Source organism: Thalassophryne amazonica, unplaced genomic scaffold, assembly GCF_902500255.1.
Source record: "Thalassophryne amazonica unplaced genomic scaffold, fThaAma1.1, whole genome shotgun sequence".
NCBI lineage: Eukaryota > Metazoa > Chordata > Actinopteri > Batrachoidiformes > Batrachoididae > Thalassophryne > Thalassophryne amazonica.
In genome coordinates this window covers 169,060-182,671 of record NW_022986297.1, presented here as the reverse complement: position 1 = coordinate 182,671, position 13,612 = coordinate 169,060, and the positions used below count along the sequence as shown (strand labels likewise).

Genomic DNA, 13,612 nt, shown 5'->3' with positions numbered 1-13,612 from the left:
AGTAAATAAGCTTTGACAAGCTGACCACACCCTTGACAACGATTCGGAAAGCGGCCAGGCGGAGAGGCATCTCGTCCATGTCGAATTACTTACAGGAAAATAAACCGTGCAAACAATGGAACTGGATTAGAATGGGAATAACGCTGTTGTGTCTGATGATTTCTGGACGTTAATGCTGGATTCTACGGTTGTAAATTGAGTTTTACCGAAAACGGATATTTGCACAAAAACTCCTGAGGTAGCTTTTGATCACAATTAAGTGATTTTGGTCCAAAATTTCACCAAAACAAACAAACAAACACCAGCCTCTGAAGGCGATATCATGAGGTCACCAGCTGATGAGTTGTGATTCTTTGACTAAATGCTGCAAATGAGGTTCAAAGCTACAAATCTGAGGAGACATCAAAGAGTCGTGTCCTCAGTGAGCTGAAGACACGACCTTTCTAGAAGACCTTCAGCAGCGGTTTAACACGAAACCATCCAGATGAGCTTGTTGATTTTCATATTTAATTCAAAAATATCACATTAACCATTTAGGAATTACAGACATAATCAGACATGCCATCTCTATTTTCAGAGCTCAAAAGTAATTGGACAAACTATGATACAAAATCTGTTTTTTTTTGGGGGGGGGGGGCTTTTCAGACAGTCTGGGGATGAACACATGAACATTTTCTTGAACTTCATTTCCATCAATCATTAAGAAGTACAAACAATATAGTACTGTACGGACACCCAGACGACTCTGGAGGAGATCCAGGTTTCTGTGGCTGTGATTGCACAAACTTGTCTGTTGCATCAGATGCATCAGGGCAGCACAGAGAAGAATTGGACTACAACACATAAAAAAAGATCAAATCGAGGGTTAAATCTCCCATGTGCCTTCTGGAAAACTGTAGCTGAAATCTAGAAATAAATTCTTCTCTGTTCCACTCCACCATGACGTGGTGACGGGTGACATTTCATTTTAACTCTGCCGTGTCGGCCCACAGAGGAAGCATACAAAAAAGGACACTCCAAATATTTATGGACCTGACTGAACTGGTGACGAGGTGTGAGACTGAAAACCAGTTTTTGTGTCTCTTTGTTGATCTCACACATGTTATACTGAGGTGATGCTGCACAGAAAAATAATTTTGTTGGATTCTGCTCTTTCACAAATATCGCAATTTCATGGTTGAATAAGTCATCACAATACAGACACAGCAAATACTGAGCTTCTACAGTGTCCGAAGAGTCCAGGTCCAGAAACCATCAGAACCAAAACCAACTCTCAGGGTCAAGCCACAAATTCCAACCCATTTCAGGTTAGGTCTGGTGTTGGCGTTTTGGATAGGCGTTGGGATAGATCTTAGGACTCGAGGAATGACTTTGGATAGTTCTTTACACTTTATGGTAGGTTATGGTATGGTCCGCTCTGGGATTAGGGTTGGTGATAGGTCTTTATTCAGGGTTTTAGATAAGACTCATGGTAGGTCTTGGTTTCGATCATAGGTTGGGTTTGACTCGACGTGCCCATGTAAGACCCGGCTGCAGCAGACTGTGTTGGGGATCAGACCAGACGTCCTTCTGTGAGGTAAATGAAGAAGCACCAACACACGTTCCAGACCCTGAACAGGTCTTTAGGGTTTCAGGTTTGAGTGAAGGTTAGCACTGAGCGTTCAGCAGCGTTTGAGACACTGAAGCATCGTGTCAATAATCAGATGTGACGGACGTGTTTTGTGTGTGTGTGTGTTTTAGTTGTCAAAAATTGCACAAACTTGAATTTTTAGATCTGAATTTGTGACTTTATACTGACAGCTGGTTTACATTTTGATTTGTTGGAAACAGTTTGTTCACAATACTGTCAGTGGTTACAGACGTCCTCCATGTCCTCCATGTCACATTTATGGACTGTTGTTGTTGTTGTTTCATTTCCGTTGTTGTCGTCGGGGGAAGTGACCTGTCCACACTCACTGTGCTGTGTCCACATCTCTCAGCACGTCCATCAGATGACACCCGGATGTCAGAGGTCAGGGTCAGTTGTTCTGAGGCGGTGACTGTGGTCCGGCCGGGTCGTGCAGCTTCCTGACGTGTTTCTTCAGGTCAAAGTTCCTGCAGAAGCCCTTCCCACAGGTGGGGCAGGTGAAGGGCTTCTTGTCGTTGTGCGTGTGCATGTGGAAGGTCAGATTGTAGACCTGGTGGAATGCCTTGCTGCAGATCGAACACTTGAACTGCTTCTCGCCGCTGTGCGTCAGCTTGTGGTTCTTGTAGTTTCCTGTGTGAGATTTAAAACAAGATAAGAGATGAGAACAAAGAAAAGAAGCACGAGATATAGAGATGTTTAGATGAGAGGAGTGAGAAAGTTTAACAGTCTGGGTTGTACTGGTGGTGAGTTAGGTTCACTAATCCAGATGTACATTCTCCCCATCCATGTACTCCAGTTCCTCCTGGAATCCCAAGGTATTCTAGGTCAGATCAGGAATATAGGCCCAACAGTATTTTTTCAGTCTGTCACAATATCTCCTCCAAATTTACTGCCCAGGAAACCTGCAGGCGTCCAGGAATCATCCTCATCAGACACCCGAACCACGTCTTTCTTCATTCAAGACAGGTCCAGAGGTCCTGACCATGTCTAAGGTTGTATACAGACACTGTACTGTAGATGTTTCTTTCAGCCACTTGCATCTCCAGTTTCATAATTTCTGTGACTTCTCAATGGCCATGAGCTGAGAGAAGATCGTCCTTCTAAGGAAGTTGTTCTTCTTCCTTTTTTCTCCACGACTGTGTGGAACAATACCCCAAAGCCGGCTGATGTCACCTTAATCTGCATGTCTGTCTTTGTCACTAGATAACAAAACCCAAAGAGTCCAGTTCCCTTTGACTTTTGGCTTCTCTTCCGTTGAAGATCCAAATATGTGGACTTTCACAGACGGGTATCACTCCTAAAACACAAAGTGACACCATTTCCGAGCCTGTTGGAGTCGCTATGGAAACAGAAGATGTCCTTGGACACCAGGGGAAAGAGGTTTTCCACCTCAGCAGGAACATTTGTGACTGCTGCTGAAGTTAAACCCAAACGCCGTCAGGAGCAACACATTCGGCACAAAAGGTGACTTCACATTTTCACACTGAGCCGAGTTCTCCTGAGACTAAAGAGCAGCTTCCTGCTCATAAGGGACTCTGAGCGCGGAACCCAAAGGTGCACAAACCCAACAGATGGATAAAAACAGGATGTTCATTTTGCCCGTCAGCAGAATTGATGAGAATAATAATGTGATTAGCTTTTTCAAATTCATACAAACTGAAGAACAGGCTTGTGTAAATACTCACTCAGACATCTCTGATCAGTTTTAATTATTTTTTATAATTGAAAACCACACTGTAAATTACCTGTTATCTCATAGTAAAGTCTGTGAGTAGTTTTTCTTCTTAAATATATCAGTTTGGATCAACAACAATCACAACTTTGACATTTTGCAAGGTTTTATTTATTTTATGTGAAAAAACAAACAAACAAATGAATTAATTCATTGAAATAAAAATACTATAATTCAAGTTAACTTGAAAATTAAACAATTTAAACTCTTAAATATGAAGTAAAAACAGATTTTATCAACTAATTCAATGCTAAATTATATATTTTTTTATCTTGAGCATGAATGTGAAATAAAGACTAAATTTTATATTTGTACAACTAATGCAAATTAGTTTTGTTAATATACAACTTGCTTTTTGTTTTGAATGTGCAACAAGAATTTAAGCAGCAGCTGTTAAAAGAATAAGATATAATAATAATAATATTAATTTGATCTCATGACTGCAATTTTTATAACAACGCAAATTTACCCCCCCCCACACCAAAAAATCTATTTATTATTTTCACTTTTGCTAAAATCATAATTTAATTTGCATTCCATAAAAAATACTGAATTGACATTAATTTTTTTATTTATTTAATATATTTTCTATTTATTTAGTGTATTTTTAATGTATGCGTTTGAGCTGAGTTAAATAATTAAAACAAACTGATATTTATTTTCATTTATTATTTGAATTTATTAATTTGACACTAAATGTGTAAAAACACCAAAAGCAGAAAACTTACTTTTTTGTAATTATGCCATTCAAATAATTCAACCCAAACACTTAGAAGAACATCTTTGCTGACACTTTGAACAGTCTGACGGTGTTTTCCGTTCTGACCTTTCTGGTGGAATCCTTTCCCACAGAACTCGCACACGAACGGTTTGTATCCCGCGTGGATGCGCGTGTGCGTGTTGAGCGTGGAGCTGCGGTTGAAGGCTTTCCCGCACTGGTTACATTTGTGCGGCTTTTCCTGAAAGAAACACATCACAGTAATTATACACACATTAAATACAAAAGCCAGCAGTGACATTTTTCACAACATTAACAGTTTTACTGAATTTTTATTATGGCGGTAAAAATAAGTAAGTCTTTTTATTAAGAAAAAAATCGAACAAAGGAAGTGACGTCACGGTGAACAAACCCAAACAGCTGATCTAACTCTGATTAAAAAAACAAAAAGAAAAACAAACAAAAAAAGCAAAAAAAGCAGCTGAACTCTTGATTGATTTAATTAGTTTCATCGCGAAGCCCCGCCCACCAGTAAAAACCTAAACTCCGCACTGACAGCTGTCAATCACAGAGTAACAAAAAGCTTTGTCAAAAAAGCAGATGATGTCAGCTGACCTGAGTGTGGATGATCTTGTGTCTGCACAACGTGCTCGCCTGCCTGAAGCCCTTCCCGCAAACTTTGCACACGAACGGGCGCGCGCCCGTGTGCACGGGCATGTGGCGCGTGAGGTTGTAGTGCGCGTTAAAAACCTGGAAAAAAACACCACAACATATAAACATTCGACAATGTCAAATATTTGAGACAATAAATAAATAAATGCATTTAAATAAATTAAATATATAATTAGGTCAAAAATAATTAAACATTGTGACTTTTATATACGTTACGTATATATATATATATATATATGCGATTGGTTTCAGTTCAGAAGGTTCCGGGTTCAAATCCCACCCCTACCACATTTCTCCATGTAATGTGGAGTTGCGTCAGGAAGGGCATCCGGTGTAAAACTTATGCCAATTCAACATGCAGATCCACCTTGGATTTGCTGTGGCGACCCCGAGTGCAAACAAGGGAGCAGCCGAAGGGACTTACGTACTTATATATATATATATACACACACACAGTGCAGTCTCCGTCCGCCCCAGACACTGATTAAAGATAACGGTTTCCCTAAGAAGGGCCCCCGGGGAGACAGGAGGACAGAGGACACACAGCTTGGATTTTCATACCGGATCGGCGGAGGTCTCAGTTACCAAAACCCGACACCGGAACTAATGCAGCGGGATAATAAATAAAATAAATAAATAAACAAAAACCCCGTTTTCTCATAAGAATCAAAGTTCGGATTTATTTTTAAATGAGGTTTGTCATTTAATAATTGATTCTTAAACATTCAAATATTTATACATTTCAAATTGGATTAAAAAATTAAACGGCAGCAATCAGAATTACAAATTTCAGGGTGTCGAACACAAAGTAGAAGTGGTATGTTCACTTTCCATGACTTAAAATACTTATTGGGGTTTTATATTTGAAAGTAAAGAAAAAATGGATAAAACATAAAAAATTTGCCATTCTACAACTGCAGATTTACTGTTTTTTTTTTTTTTTTTTTGTCCTTAATTGTTATGTGGAGTTTAATTAAAGTGTAATCATCACAAATCATGCAAACCCGCAAAATCTCACAGACGGAGCTCATTGTTTGACCATTTCAATTAAATTGAATTAAAATTGAAATTTGAAGAAAATTTTTACACCTCATCTGGTTCTGATCTCATTGTGTCTTTTTTTCTGAATCAGAATAATCTTTATTCTCATGGTTCATATTTATATTGAAATGACTGAAAGCTTATCTCAGATTTTGTTTTGTGTCAGTTTGGTTCCAAAATAAAAATAAAAAAATATGCCATAAAATAGAGAACAAAAACGTCAGCGAGCATTTTAAAAGTATTCAAAACAACAGCGACAATATTTTAAAACCGTTTACAATTTAACATTTTTCTCTGTTTATAAATAGAAAATCAAATTTCAAATAAGAACAAAAATATCCCAATATTAAGCTTTGTTCCCCTTAATTTAATAAAATACTCAAATACAGTGAATATACTGTCAGGAGAAAAGTAAAATAAAAAAAATCTAATGATCACTCACAAATGAAATGTTTATAAAAATGGTGATTTATTAGAAACAGATTTTCTTATTAAATATTAGAAACTTATCTTAGGGTGAAAAGCTGTGACGTATTTATATTTGCAAATATTAAATCAGCCGTTATTCTAAAATGATGTGATAACAGTAAACGTGTGTTAATGAAACAAATAGAAAATGAAATCAATAAATCGAAAGAGTTTAATGTGGATCTTGCAGTTTACTTGAAGCTTTGAAAAAAAAACAAAAAACGTCCAAACTCGAAGAGTCTTTATTGTTCATCAGAGGCTTTAATCTGATTATTTATCAAACAAAAATCAATCACTTATCAATTACAAGCGCATGATCTATTTTTTTTTAAATCGAAAAGGATTTTTATTTTTATTTATTTATTGATGCATTTAAAACTTACAATTAGTTAGAATAAACACATTTATTTATTAGTTTTGCGTCCTTCCGCTGCTTTTTTTTTTTTTTTTTTTTTAAATATCCGTGTCATTTGAAGGTTTTGGGTAGTTTTCTCTCGGTAATCGGTAACCGGAGGCACCGACCTTCCCGCAGACCTCACAGGTGAAGACTTTGGGTTTTCCGCTCGGACACGAGCCGCCGAGCCGCGCCGCCGCCGCCGCCGCCGACCCCGGGCCTTTAAAGATCTTTTCCGTGAGGATCTGGTCCCGCTCCTTCATGTAGTGCTGGATCTGGCTCGGAGACAGTTCCTTGAAGGCCTGGACCCCGGTCAGAGGGTACCGGTCCCCGGCGTGCTGCAGACCCGGTTTGTTCTTGTCCGTCATAAAGGCTTTGTGACGCGCGGACAGCAGGTAGGAGGTCATCGGGTGCAGGTTGACTAATCCGCAGGCGGCGGGGCACGCGCTGCTTTCCGCGCCGCAGTTCAGGTAGCACACGGTGCCCACGGCGGGGAACGAGGACTGGTCCACGATCCGGGGTCTGAAGAGTTTGTACTGTCCGGAGCCTTGGCTCACAGCCGCGTCCTCGGACTGGTTCTTATAGTTCAAACCCAAACCCAAAAAGTCTGCAGGAGAGCCCAAAGGCGACGCGTCGAAGTGACCCGGATCCAGCCCGGTGAGGCTGAGCCTGTGGCCGGACTCGTACCCGAGCGGCACCAGCGGGATCATACAGTGCACCGAGGACGGACAGTCCAGTTTCCCCGCGGGACCGGGCTGGATCCAGCTGGGGAGCGGTATCGACTTGGGTTCGGGAGTCCGGGCCATAATCCGGTCAATAGAGAACGCCAGAGGTTTGGTTCCGCCGCTGGCGCCGGAGGTGAGCATGTCGGAGCCCGCGGGCCGGTTCTCAGAAGGCGGGGGGGAGGCGAGGATCCCCGCTGGGCGACGGACAGGACCGTCCATCAGATCCGCGTCAACACCGACCAGGAGAAGCTGCGGGTCGGTGCCGGTCCCCGGACCCCCCCCTCCGAAAAGTTCCGCGTATCGACGCACAACCTGCGCGCTTTTGCGCGTTCGATCGTGACGTGCGGAGAGCCGGGACCTCGGCGATCGTTACCGTCCGGGAGGCGCGGAGGAAAAACACATCATTGGATCCGCGGTCGATTCTCCGCTGGAGGAGGAGGAGGAGGAGGAGGAGGAGGAGGAGGAGGAGGCGGAGGCGGAGGCGGAGGTGTCCTCAGCGGGTCTCCTGCCCTACTGGAAGATTCGCGGTAAACCCCGCGGGTCCTCTCGTGACATCACCGGGGTCACGAGCTATCGGGATTTTTTGGACTCTCTGAAACTCACAAAGTGCGCGCGAGGGGACGCGGCCCGACACGTGACTCCCACAGAATCCCGGGCCGAGTCTCAGGACTTTGATCTAAGAAGATGTGCGCCGCCGACGTTCACGCGCGCAACAGGTTTTAACCGAATCAGTCAGCGGAACTCAGCGCGCGCTGAGCGCAGACGTTTTTAAAATTTACGCAGTAAATCCAGAGGCGTAAAAACAGTCTCCCTCTCTCTGTCTCGCGCGCGCGGGTTTTGTCCGTTTATCCGCGGAGCCAGAAACCGGGGAGCGCGTGTCCGTCATATTTGAGGGAAACACGCGCAGCTGCTGCGGGTGAATTTCGGTGTTTTTAACGGAATGCGTTTGTGTTTTGCGGCGCAGATTTTACCGGATAAATAAATCAACGCTGCTCTGGGATCAGATCAGGTTTTCATCTCACGGACTCAAATCAAACATTTACAGGATTCGACGGAGAAACATTTTTGAAAGATTACGCACCTGATTTTACAGAACAAATTTAAAACAGAGACAAAACACACAACATAGAAGATACATTTTAGAAAAGAGACAAATGACAATATTTACTTTTTTTTTCTTAAGGTAATTTGCCACCAGGATGCTCAAAATACAACACATTTAAAGCAGAACTACATACATCAGTTTTAATGTCGTGTGTGAGGAATTTAAAACATTTTTTCTAAATATTAATTTACTGAAACACAAGGATAGATAAGGGGTGTGTGTGTGTGTGTGTGTGTGTGTGTGTAAAACATTGTTTGCACACGACTTTATATTGGTATTTAAAGTAATTTAAAATCACTGGAAAGATCAGTTTAAAACTTCCTCACTGAGCAATAATTGTAAAGAATAAAACGGAATTTAAATCAGTTAAAAAACAAAACAAAGAAATTGATGAATATAAAAATGCTCATTAAACGCGTAATTTGAAATACATCTCAGAAGAATATTTAGACTTTGCACAAGGAATACATTTACATCTTTAACCACATTAGACAATACAAAACAAATTTGTTGGATTTTTACAGGAGGGCAGCAAAAACATGATGTGACATTTCACTAGAAAAACACCACAGATTGAAAATATGAGATGGTCTGATGGAGGAAAGAAAAAAAAAAAGGAAGATGACAAACATAAATCCAAATCACAGACAGAAATTTCTATCTGTTCCAGATTGGTTCCAGGCAGCGTTTAATCAGTCCTGACCAATATATTAATTGAACTTTGGGAGTTTTTCAGGACCTTTGTTATTTAATGAGTAGCCGTTATAATTTCAGTCATAAAAACTGAAAATGAATTTGTTAAAAACGTGTGATTTGACTCTTTTGGATACTGACACCATCTTATTGAGATTAAAAGGTTTAATTTAAGGGCATTGAACCCGTCTTCCTTAGCAGCAAGAACAACAATAGTAGTAATAATAATAATAATAATAATAATAATATATGCAGCAATTTCAAGCAGAATATTATTTGAGATAATATCAAAACTACAAACTAAAAAGATAGCAATAATGTAAGCATCCACAAGAACAAATTAATTTTACAGACCAGTGACAGTTTTTTAATTTATGAAATTATAAGCAACAATAAACAAACATGTTTGAAGGTCGGCCTGAAAAAGACTGCAAGAAAATAAAGAAGGTAAAACTAAAAGCTGTATTGTGAATCAGCTGAAGAAAAAGATTCTCACGTGGCAACGCAAAGAATAAAATAATCAGCTTGGAGGACAAACATAGGAATGAGTGTTTCAAGATTCATCACAGGTGGGATCAGTCTAATCTCTGGAATGTTTTGTGTGTGTGTGTGTATATATATATATATATATATATATATATATATATATATATATATATATATATATATACATACATACACACACACACACACAGTAGTGTTCAGAATAATAGTAGTGCTATGTGACTAAAAAGATTAATCCAGGTTTTGAGTATATTTCTTATTGTTACATGGGAAACAAGGTACCAGTAGATTCAGTAGATTCTCACAAATCCAACAAGACCAAGCATTCATGATATGCACACTCTTAAGGCTATGAAATTGGGCTATTACAACTCCTGGCAAAAATGATGGAATCACCGGCCTCGGAGGATGTTCATTCAGTTGTTTAATTTTGTAGAAAAAAAGCAGATCACAGACATGACACAAAACTAAAGTCATTTCAAATGGCAACTTTCTGGCTTTAAGAAACACTATAAGAAATCAGGAAAAAAAATTGTGGCAGTCAGTAACTAAATCACTAATAGTAATAACTAGTAATAACTAGTAAGTAAATCACTCAATTCTGAGGAAAAAATGATAGAATCATGAAAAACAAAAGAACGCTCCAACACATCACTAGTATTTTGTTGCACCACCTCTGGCTTTTATAACAGCTTGCAGTCTCTGAGGCATGGACTTAATGAGTGACAAACAGTACTCTTCATCAATCTGGCTCCAACTTTCTCTGATTGCTGTTGCCAGATCAGCTTTGCAGGTTGGAGTCTTGTCATGGACCATTTTCTTCAACTTCCACCAAAGATTTTCAATTGGATTACGATCCGGACTATTTGCAGGCCATGACATTGACCCTATGTGTCTTTTTGCAAGGAATGTTTTCACAGTTTTTGCTCTATGGCAAGATGCATTATCATCTTGAAAAATGATTTCATCATCCCCAAACATCCTTTCAATTGATGGGATAAGAACAGTGTCCAAAATATCAACGTAAACTTGTGCATTTATTGATGATGTAATGACAGCCATCTCCCCAGTGCCTTTACCTGACATGCAGCCCCATATCATCAATGACTGTGGAAATTTACATGTTCTCTTCAGGCAGTCATCTTTATAAATCTCACTGGAACGGCACCAAACAAAAGTTCCAGCATCATCACCTTGCCCAATGCAGATTCAAGATTCATCACTGAATATGACTTTCATCCAGTCATCCACAGTCCACGATTGCTTTTCCTTAGCCCATTGTAACCTTGTTTTTTTCTGTTTAGGTTAATGATGGCTTTTGTTTAGCTTTTCTGTATGTAAATCCCATTTCCTTTAGGCGGTTTCTTACAGTTCGGTCACAGACGTTGACTCCAGTTTCCTCCCATTCGTTCCTCATTTGTTTTGTTGTGCATTTTCGATTTTTGAGACATATTGCTTTAAGTTTTCTGTCTTGACGCTTTGATGTCTTCCTTGGTCTACCAGTATGTTTGCCTTTAACAACCTTCCTATGTTGTTTGTATTTGGTCCAGAGTTTAGACACAGCTGACTGTGAACAACCAACATCTTTTGCAACATTGCGTGATGATTTACCCTCTTTTAGAGTTTGATAATCCTGTCCTTTGTTTCAATTGACATCTCTCATGTTGGAGCCATGATTCATGTCAGTCCACTTGGTGCAACAGCTCTCCAAGGTGTGATCACTCCTTTTTAGATGCAGACTAACGAGCAGATCTGATTTGATGCAGGTGTTAGTTTTGGGGATGAAAATTTACAGGGTGATTCCATAATTTATTCCTCAGAATTGAGTGATTCCATATTTTTTTCCCTCTGCTTGGTCTAAAAAAGTAACCGTTACTGACTGCCACAATTATTTTTCCTGATTTATTATAGTGTTTCTTAAAGCCAGAAAGTTGTCATTTGAAATGACTTTAGTTTTGTGTCATGTCTGTGATCTGCTTTTTTTTCTACAAAATTAAACAACTGAATGAACATCCTCCGAGGCCGGTGATTCCATAATTATTGCCAGGGGTTGTAGTAAAAAAAAATAGTAGAAAAGGGGGTGTTCACAATAATAGTAGCATCTGCTGTTGATGCTAGAAACTCAAAACTATTATGTTCAAACTGCTTTTTTATCAATCCTGTGAATCACTAAACTAGTATTTAGTTGTATAACCACAGTCTTTCATGATTTCTTCACATCTGAAAGGCATTTATTTTGTTGGTTTGAAACCAAGATTTTTCTGGTTTACTAGTGTGCTTGGGGTCATTGTCTTGTTGAAACACCCATTTCAAGGGCATGTCCTCTTCAGCATAAGGCAACATGACCTCTTCAAGTATTTTGACATATCCAAACTGATCCATGATACCTGGTATGTGATATATAGGCCCAACACCATAGTAGGAGAAACATTCCCATATCATGATGCTTGCACCACCATGCTTCACCGTCTTCACTGTGAACTGTGGCTTGAATTCAGAGTTTGGGGGTCGTCTCACAAACTGTCTGCGGCCCTTGGACCCAAAAAGAACAATTTTACTCTCATCGGTCCACAAAATATTCCTCCATTTCTCTTTAGGCCAGTTGATGTGTTCTTTGGCAAATTGTAACCTCTTCTGCACGTCTTTTATTTAACAGAGGGACTTTGCGGGGGATTCTTGCAAATAAATTAGCTTCACACAGGCGTCTTCTAACTGTCACAGCACTTACAGGTAACTCCAGACTGTCTTGGATCATCCTGGAGCTGATCAATGGGTGAGCCTTTGCCATTCTGGTTATTCTTCTATCCATTTTGATGGTTGTTTTCCGTTTTCTTCCATGCGTCTCTGTTTTTTGTCCATTTTTTTAAATTTTATTTTTAAAGAATTTTCTTTTGCATGTCAACACAAAACACGAACATTAACTGAGGGTGTACAGTTTTGACCATAACAGTATTCCATATACAAATATTAACGAATCATACAAATTCTGGCTTTCTTATCCTTACATATGCTTTCCATTTTGCCCATATTTTTTCAAATTTGTCATTTTGAAGTCTGTTAGACATAGTGATTTTTTCCATTATGTATATAGAATAGACAATGTTGTGCCAATCATTCAGGGTTGGAGAGTTTGTTTTTAGCCAGTTTTTGGTAATCAATTTCCGAGCTGCCAAACTTAAAATTCCAAATAGACACTTTGTCTCTTTATTTGTGTCCACAGACTGCAAAAGGCCAAATAGCATCTCGTCCCAGTTTAAGGGTGATGGTACATTTAACATTATGCACACCTCAGATTGCATATTCATCCAAAAATGTTGTATTAGGGGACAAGACCAAAACAAATGTAAATGATTCGCTACCTGAGCCCCACATTTCCTCCAACAAATGGAAAGACCTGAGTAGTGTGAGCTTTGTACCGGTGTAATAAAGTATCTACTAAGGCATTTTTTTTTGTCCATTTTAAAGCATTGGAGATCAATGTAGATGAACAGCCTATAATTTTTTTGCACCTGCGTATAAGTTTTCCCCTCTCCAATCAACTTTTTAATCAAACTATGCTGTTCTTCTGAACAATGTCTTGAACGTTCCATTTTCCTCAGGCTTTCAAAGAGAAAAGCATGTTCAACAGGTGCTGGCTTCATTCTTAAATAGGGGACACCTGATTCACACCTGTTTGTTCCACAAAATTGACAAACTCACTGACTGAATGCCACACTACTATTATTGTGAACACCCCCTTTTCTACTTTTTTTACTAATAGCCCAATTTCATAGCCTTAAGAGTGTGCATATCATGAATGCTTGGCCTTGTTGGATTTGTGAGAATCTACTGAATCTACTGGTACCTTGTTTCCCATGTAACAATAAGAAATATACTCAAAACCTGGATTAATCTTTTTAGTCACATAGCACTACTATTATTCTGAACACTACT

At 39.5% G+C, this 13,612-nt stretch overlaps 1 protein-coding gene across 1 annotated transcript; it reads right to left on the bottom strand.

The window, feature by feature from the left end:
* Positions 1–1,941: 1,941 nt before the first annotated feature.
* fezf1 (FEZ family zinc finger 1) lies at positions 1,942–7,805 on the bottom strand. The gene is made up of 4 exons (XM_034165544.1): positions 6,781–7,805; positions 4,693–4,827; positions 4,186–4,318; positions 1,942–2,257 (listed from the first exon to the last, which is right to left on the bottom strand). Exons 1-4 carry the CDS (start codon positions 7,594–7,596, stop codon positions 2,019–2,021), a joined length of 1,323 nt encoding a protein of 440 aa, XP_034021435.1. The 5' UTR covers positions 7,597–7,805; the 3' UTR covers positions 1,942–2,018.
* Between the last annotated feature and the right edge of the window lie 5,807 nt (positions 7,806–13,612).

Coding starts and splice junctions, on each gene's coding strand:
- fezf1 (XM_034165544.1), bottom strand. CDS start 7,596: ATGGACGGTCCTGTCCGTCGCCCAGCGGGGATCCTCGCCTCCCCCCCG. Junction 4,828..6,780: donor CCTGTGAGGTCTGCGGGAAG/GTCGGTGCCTCC, acceptor GTTTTTTTCCAG/GTTTTTAACGCGCACTACAA. Junction 4,319..4,692: donor ACAAGATCATCCACACTCAG/GTCAGCTGACAT, acceptor TGTTTCTTTCAG/GAAAAGCCGCACAAATGTAA.